This window comes from Austrofundulus limnaeus, unplaced genomic scaffold, assembly GCF_001266775.1.
Source record: "Austrofundulus limnaeus strain Quisiro unplaced genomic scaffold, Austrofundulus_limnaeus-1.0 Scaffold12, whole genome shotgun sequence".
Classification (NCBI taxonomy): domain Eukaryota; kingdom Metazoa; phylum Chordata; class Actinopteri; order Cyprinodontiformes; family Rivulidae; genus Austrofundulus; species Austrofundulus limnaeus.
In genome coordinates this window covers 3,715,303-3,723,840 of record NW_013952414.1, presented here as the reverse complement: position 1 = coordinate 3,723,840, position 8,538 = coordinate 3,715,303, and the positions used below count along the sequence as shown (strand labels likewise).

The following is an 8,538-nucleotide window of genomic DNA, read 5'->3' as shown; positions in this document are numbered from 1 at the left end:
CTCGTAAGCACAACTTAAGAACAAATCTGTGCGTACGAACGGTTCTTGCATGAGGCCCAATCACGCTGCACAACCAGGAATAACTGAAGTAGAGAGCCATGTCAGCGGTCTAGTTGTTTATTTACGGTATCAAAAAAAAGACCCAAGTGTGTTTGTGCATATATTTTTAATATAATTTGTGTATTTGTGTAATATTGGTAAATATCGGCTATCGGCCATAACAGCAATAATTATATCGGATATCGGCTGAAATTTTCTTATCGGTGCATCCCTAAAAAATTCCCTAGACAGTTTCACAGAAACACGTCTACTGTCGGGTTTTCTTAAATCTTTAAGTAAAATATATTTAGCCCATTAGAAATGACCWTGCACCAATATTTCCTTCATACAGCCCAGTAGCTTTTGTCTTCTTGAACTTACCTCTCGGTACTAGCCACTCTGTCTCCCATTTAAACCTAATTTTCTGTAGCTTTAGACACCCCCACCCCACCTACATTACCCCTGGTAATGTAAGCCCGTAACGTCGGTCAGGAGTAATTCAAAAATAATTTCATTGCCAATTTTTAATGGTGTTAGTCATGCTTGAGTAATCCTGAATTAGCATCAGTTAGGAATTCAATAGCAGCCTTACGTTAGTGTAGAAGCTAAGTGCTAATTTGTGGTGATTGTCTGTGCTGCTGGGGGCTTTACTTTGGCAAGAGATAGGTAAAAAGGTCATTTAATAAAAGGTGCTCTTGTGTAAGGCTAGAAGCATATTTTGAAAAATCAAATATCTTTAATGTACCTGAATCGTCTTCATTTGTGGTTGGTTGCACAATGAAAGAAACTGTCAAAGCCTAGCAGTTGTCTACAGTGGTCAACTGCTAGGCTTTGACAGTTTTAAGGTAAGATTAAGACTCTTATTTTGTCATGTTACCAGTGCATTTCCTGTGCTATTCAGCACTCCAGTTACCAACCTGAAACCAAGAGGGAAGAGGACGTAGAAAGGGACGAAACAGCAAAGCAAGTTTTAGAATAGGGTCAGCATGTGTGAAAGATTTTCCTCAAAATAGGTCTTAGCGTGGGGGGTGACAGAATGAAGCTTCACTCTATAAAATCTGCACACAAAGATCAGAAAACCAAACACGTTTAAAACAAATGCATGGTTACTGTTTTCCCATGCAGGCCGAGGTTTGACAAACCTTAATGCAGGATGCATCATGCTGCATGGGAACCGGGGTTTGAAATTTAAGCCTACAGTAAAATTAGAGAGGCTGAGATGCATACCCCAGCTGTTCTAAATGTCCAAGTGTGTTTAGGAGAGCCTATCTGTCTTGGTATTTTACCCCATCTCTAGCTCTGCCATGTTTCTCTTTTCCACTTCTTTCTGGGCTTTTCCTCTTCTTTTACACCTTTGAAATAGTTATTTTTCTCTGTGACTAAACAACACTGGATAGCATATACAACGCGTCAATATTGTCTCTCAGATTGAGCTAAAAAAGAGTTGTTTCAAAGTTTTTCATTGGTCTGAACCAGAAGTTTGCAACCTGTGGGTTGGAGGCCACAGGTTGCATACAATATTTTTTTTACATTTAGTATTTATTTATAGCATAATAATGAATGGTGTTATCTTTATTTTTAGTAGGTTTTGTATCTCTGACTTTGCTCAGACTTGTCCACAGAACAGAGTGTCTTTACCTGGTCCCAAGCTCCACATGAACAGGTGTTGTTTTATATTCATAGGAGGCAGCTGTCCATTTGATGGTTTACAGAACCTTCTGGCAAAGGTTAGCAACAGTGAGCTTGCATTTTGTTATTGTCCAGATATTTGCTTTGATTCAGATCAAATCACTTCATTGGTCCTGAAAATAAGCTTCTTTATTACCTGCCACCATAGATGATAATTAATTTGCCGGTGTGTGTGTGTGTGTGTGTGTACATGTTTTTGTTACCCAGTGGGGTCAGTTTTTGACCATTTTCCTGGTGCACACAACCTGGTGAGGACTGAATGTTCTTTTTGGGGACAAAAGTCTGGTCCCCATTGGTGGGAAACACCATTTGTGGGTCAGGGGTTAGGGTTAGGACTAAGGTGTGTATTGAGTTTGGTTTAGGTATAGGGTATAGGATGGTTAGGTTTAAGGAAATGCCGGGTTCACACATCAGGATAATCGTGACGATCTTTTCCCTTCCAACAATCTTAAAGACGCTCAGATTATCGTGATGACTCTAAAGATAATCTTAGCAGATCTTCCTGCTGTGTGTGGTGAGTTAAGTGTGATCTAGTCGGCTCGGAAGGGTGTTGGACTGCTCCAACCTCAAATCGGGGATGTTCAACTTTGCCCGTTATCGCAGCATGTGTGGCGTCCACCAAGAACAAATGAGCTCGCAGCCTGTTGAATGTGACATGTAGAAAATCAGAAAGCAAGGTGACAATTATGGAGGGAATTCAAAATACAGAAGATGTAAAAAACTGTCAGGACTCACCAGAAAGTCTGCTGGACGTTGAAGTCATTTCGAATTGTTTTTCCTGTGTTAAAAATAGTCCACAAATGATCACCATYGTTTCTTTCTTGTCTCAAATGTCTGACGTCTGATTGAATTCTCCCAAGATTTCAAGAAGTCTCACGTGATTTCACGTCTGACATCTGAATGTTTATGAATGAAATCTGCCAGTGTGTGGTGTGTTGTCTGTTGCCGTGTGACTGTACACCACAGACTGTAGGACCAAGCCGTGTATATCCATGATTTATCTCTCAGTCTTTGAAAGTCGGCCGACAATTTTAAAATCTTGCCATGTGACGCAGCCTTAAGTGGTCAGGGGTAGGCTATAGAAATGACTGGTAAATGAATGGAAGTCAATGCAAAGTCCCCATGAGGATAGAACAAACGTGTGTGTGTGGTCAAATTTTATTGAAACTCTCAGAACGTACATCAACAGCTGATTAACTTTTGGAGTCCACCCATAGCAAGGCAGTAGGTAATATGCATTCCTTCAATGAATGTTAAGCCTTTAATTTTTGACGTGCTCTGACTCTGAAATATCTGGATTATACCAGCTGGTAAATTGATATTCTCCGTACTTAAAATGGTTAGCTGATGAAATTAAAGCCACAGAGACTTGTTATCCTCGCTTTGAAGCTTTTTTTAAAAAAATCTTTCAGCTCTTTGTTTTATTTTTTGTTTTAACACATGCAACTCTCAGGCAACATTTTTTTTACACATCTGAGCAAGGCATAGCGGTTTGGGCTCTAAAGGAAGATGACGCAAGTTTTTTTAAAACTGTGTGCACATATGTAACACATGGCCAGGAACAAAACCAACCATCCCTTTCATGCCTTCCTTCCACATGCCTGTGCTTTCGCACCTCCCATTTCGCCCTCCTCTCTGTCCCAGTGCTCCATCACACCTCTACGCCCATCGTTTTCTGCCTGTCACCTCCCACCACCACACATCCTGTCTGGGAACAGGCTGCATCACTTCTTCGGTTTGCCCGTGACTTTACTGTGCTAAAAAATCCCGAGGCATTGCCGCATACAGTCATGCCTTCTTCCACTTGCATTTCGCACATTTCAGAAATAGACGCCTATATGTTCCTCTTGGCTGCGTGTGTGTCTGCGGCGCGCATTTCGATAGCATGATGCAACTGGAATGCTGCGAAGCTTTTATATCGTGTCAGCTTTGAGCATTCCAGCGAAGTTCCTGCGATTCCTGGCTGTTATAAATTCATAAAACCGAAGTGTTTCCTCCGCCGCTRCCGTCAAACACGCATGCCCGGCGTGTCCTCCGCCTGTGGCTGATGAACAGACTTATTTCTGGGTCTGCTGCGCCTCCTCATGCATTTTAATATTTTCCTGTCCCACTCGTCAACAAAACAGGACAGCACAGGCTCCAAGGACAGAGGAGCATTTCGCAATAGAGACATCTGTGTGTTTGGGGTCACACTGAGGGAGGGGTGGGAGAGAAGGATGCAGACGGATGAGGGCAGGAGTCGATTGAGAGATGAGGGAGGATTGAAAAAGGAAACAAGAGCATTGATTGAAAGAAAGGAGGAAAGAGGAAGGGAAGAGGGATGAGCGGGGTTAATCAGGGCAGCAGCTGTCAATACTTACAGTGATGCTTGAACTTTGCATCTGGATACTTTCAGGCCTTTCTGCACAATGCGTTACTATAATGTTTCTGTCTACCCATAGTTACCTCATGTTTTTTATATTGTTAAATTTGTATGTTTCTTAAAGGATTAAGCACAAAAAAGGAGATTTTCGCACAGATTTTCTGTACTTGTGTTTGCGTGTTTGCACTATCTTATAAAGGATTGTACAAAGAACTTGTGCAGTTTAGTTTCTCCCATTCTTCACTGTCTTATCATGAAACTTCAACAGCACTAATGCTAAGTACACCAACGCTTTTTATTTTTTTCACTTTTGAGCATTTTTCTAAATGTGTTTTGACAAAAACACCATTACTTCAGTGGGCATTAGGCTGTGCTCCATTTGGAAAATCAGGATTTAAAATAGAGATAGAAACACAAGAGGAAGTGTTATGTTATTCAAATGATGCAGCTCAGTGATGAGTGATGGAAGGGGAGCATGAAAAAATTATAGAGGGAAGCCACTGTCAATCCTAATGATAGGAAAGYGTCACAAATAACACTCTAGCATGAAAAATGACTGTCGTTGGGTACTTTTTACTGGGAGGATTGGGGCAAAATGTGCATATTACTTCTGCCTTCTATGGTTTTTGTTTTCTGACATTATTCTTCATTGTTTTGTCCGCAGAACGGCCCATGCTAGGACAAAAAGTGAGGCTGCAGAACAGGCCTCCATCTCTGCCATACATGAGTCAGATATGGCCAGAGCCGTTGCCAGGGAGCTCTCCCCCAACTTTTACCAACCAGGTAATGCTTTAAAGCCAAGCCTTCATACATAGYGTGGGATTTTATAATATACTGTGTATAATTCTTGTGAGCACACAGACTAAACATGCTCATGTAATGCACACATCTATCAGTCTACCGTTCAAGCTACAAGCAAAAGAAAGAGTAGTTTATTTATTTACTGTCAAAATATATGCATTCCCATCCACGTTGCTCCAATAGAGCAGTGAAAATGAAGGCTCAGTCCACACAGGAATGACGTTTTGTGAATAAACAAAAGATTTAGTCATTTTAGCCTTGCATCCACATAAAAACAGTTGAATTAAAACAGCTAACAGAGCTAACACTAGCCRTTAACCGATCASTTTGKTTCGGACTAATCTTTATTTCTYTAAAATAAGATTGATTGAAGAACTATTTACAACAGGAAAGATAATTCTTCTGATTTGTTGAACCACATTTTAGCAGGTCTGAACTGTGGCTTCAAACTGCAGGTGCACTGAGAGGTTACAGAGGTCAGTGCCTTCGCTGAAATGTAATACTTTTTCTTGTAGCTAATTTTGTCTCAGCATTTGCCCAGCAGCGCAAGCATAAACGATTTTTAAGTCTTTTCAAACATGGCTAATCCAGGGAGGAAGTTCCGGCTTTTGCTTGAATTGTTTAATTTTATGCATGAGGGATTTGTGCCTTACTCATATACATTCATCCAGCCCAGGTGTGACAGGATCCTTAATATGGGGCGCCAAGTGTAAAATAAAATGTTTTAAAAAATGTCACCTATATGTTATTATTTAGCTCACTTTCTGAGTGTCAAATCCTAGTTTTAAAATTTCCTCTAACGTTGTATTGTTATTTAGCTCACTGTTCTTACATTTAGCAAATTTTTACTAAATGTTAAATTTAAATGTTAAATGTTATGTTTATGGCCCTGTGATGGACACTCCAGGTTGTACCCCGCCCCTCGCACAGTTACTGCTGGATAAGGGCACCAGTGACCCCTGTGACCCTGAAAGGAAGAAGCGGGTACAGATAATGGATGGATTGATGTTATGTCTAAATGATATACTCCAAATCTAAATCTGCAAATCTAAATGTAAARGCTTAATCTTAAATGTTGTGGCTAAACGTTGAACTTTACATTTAAGTATTTCAGAATGGAACACAGCTTTTGCTGTTGGTGTGCGGCTTTTKTTATGACATCATCATCCTGAGACAAATGCAACCGCTAAYGTTGCTAATGCTTCTAACGCTGCTAATGCTGCTAACGCTTCCCTGCAAGAGATCCGACTGTGTGGTGTCCGAGCTGCACTTTAAATTGTCAGACCACAGGTACCAACCATATTGTTTTCAATGAACACAGTTTGAATTTAAATGTTAAATAGCATCTTCAGCCTCGTTAGAAATGTTAGCGGTTGCTTTTGTCGCAGGATGATGACGTCACAACAAAAGCTGCGCACCAACAGTAAAGGCTGTGTTCCACTCTGACATTCTTACATGTAAGCTTTATCATTTAGATGCAACATTTATGATTTAATTTTTACATTTAGATTTACATGTTAGATTTAAGATTTAAGATTTACATAAAACAGTGAGAAAAATAACAATACAATGTCAGTGGAAATTTTTTCTCTAGGATTTTGCACTCAGAATGGGAGCTAAATAATGAAAATGTGTTGGTGACATTTTTTGACATTTTATTTTACTCTAAGGTAGAATGCTTGGAGCAACTAATTTGTCCATATTTCGGGTGATTGGTTGGGTGCTTTGTTTGAATAATGTTATTTGCACACTAGAGTTGTTCACGCTGACTTGGGTTAATAATGAGTTTGTTTGTTTTTTTATGTGCAAACATGAAGAGATTACTGTTCCAGTTCTGTGATTGAACACTGGAGAAACTGAGGATGATTTGTAACACCACAATGGTGGACTGTGTCAGTGTTTATACAAAGYTCACTGTATTCTGAATGGAGGCCTTTTCTTTGCCGTCAAAGGCCTGTTGTAACGGAAATACTTGCTATAGTCACCAAAAATAAGCATCACAGCAGTTTTCTTGTCTTTCTTTTGGCTGAAGGTTTAACCAGCATAGATCAGTTTACAACAGGGAMTGTCAGCTCTATTTAATCAAATTAAAAGGTTAATTGGAAGCTTTTTCACTTTCCACAACAAGCATGTAGCTACTTACCAGGTAATCAGGGTTTTATTATACTTGCTCAAAGGGTTTATATAAAGCAAACTCTTTTAGAGAGAATATATGAATGTCGATWTTAAAAAAACGATCAGTTATGTTTTACTGATTTTGTTTGAACAAGGCTTGAAAAATCCAAGAAGCTATGTCACCTGTTTTGTTTATTTTTATTTTTATTTATTTTTTGTTTATTTTTATTTACAGTGCAACATCTATGCTATCCATGTCTCTTCCATTGGCTGTAATATATTTAGGCCTGTGTGCAAGCAACTTTGGGCCCATGCCAAAAGCAACCAGAAAATAGTAGGTGACAAACAGATTGACAATGGGATCCAGTCGAGCACGTCGCTCACTAAGCCACAGAAATGGCCAGCCGGGGCCAGAGACGTCCTGCGGCTTGTTTGTGTTGTGGAAAACCGTGGTCATGCCTGGCAGGCTGAGTGTTCTCCAGGTTCACATGTGTGCACCGAGAGTGTCCTTGCCTTATAAGTCAGATCATGAATGAGAGAGTGGCCGATGTCATAATAAAGTGCAGTGCAGGGAGACATCTGAGCCGGAACATTTTAACCGTTTGGATACGTGAGCTCATCCGTTAGGCCCATCAGGCACCTGCAAATAGCCAAACTTATTTTACAAATGGCCATTTATTTCCCGTTTGCTAAATACTTTTTTTGCCCGCTGCTGAATAGGCAAGGGCCTCTAATGTGTGTGTGTGTCTGTGTGTGTTAGCAAAGTGTCTTATGAACCTCTTCACCGATTTTAATAAAACTTTCAGGAACTTTTCACAACTAATCAACATTAGCCAACACAAAAAATGGCTTTAAGTCAGTCAATTTTGCAGATACAGTTAAAATCTCATGTGTTGTGACACCTGTATAAGGTCACCCGTGACACTATCTTCAAGGTTTGACAAAAATGGTTACTAYTCTTGTCAGTTCTCAACAAAATGCGATCTTAAAGGTGGTGTATGATGCGACCTGGTTTATGCTTTGGAAGATGTTCCTCACCTTGGCTATCTGTTGTTGCTAAGTGCTAACTTTATAACATTCCCAATAATCTGCTTTACTTCCTCAATGTGCATCTTTCCCTCCTTCAGCTTCTAATGAACTCCTGCAGGGTTCGAGCCAGGGGTCTAAACCCCTTGTTGTTTGTAATTAGCATTTCAGACTCATAGCAGATTATCACCAAGATTGGGAGTGTGTGCTTCAAAAGGGAAGAGAGGGTCATGGCGAACAGGACCCTGACCTTTACGATTGATTCACACACAGCACCCTGAGGGGCAGCAGAGAGGGTCTGCTGGGCGTGGCCTGCAGCGTGACGTTAATTGGGGCTATCTTTGGTGCCGATGTGTGCTCACAGGGGTCTAATGGAGACATAGCTGAAATCTTTATGCACTGAGAGGAACTCACTCCCGCACTCACAGAGCAGCTGTTCCTTCCTTCAGCCACTTGCTGAAGTGTGTGTGTGTGTGTGTGTGTGTGTGTGTGTGTGTGTGTGTGTG

At 40.5% G+C, this 8,538-nt stretch overlaps 1 protein-coding gene across 1 annotated transcript in view; it reads left to right on the top strand.

Annotated features, from left to right (window-relative positions):
* Positions 1-4,754: 4,754 nt before the first annotated feature.
* Positions 4,755-8,538, top strand: part of LOC106513485 (junctophilin-1) — a gene marked incomplete at its 5' end in the record, with an annotated part of 16,239 nt that continues 12,455 nt past the window's right edge. Inside the window, 1 exon segment of the mRNA XM_014002342.1 lies at positions 4,755-4,873. Within this exon segment, the coding sequence (XP_013857796.1) occupies positions 4,755-4,873 (119 nt within the window).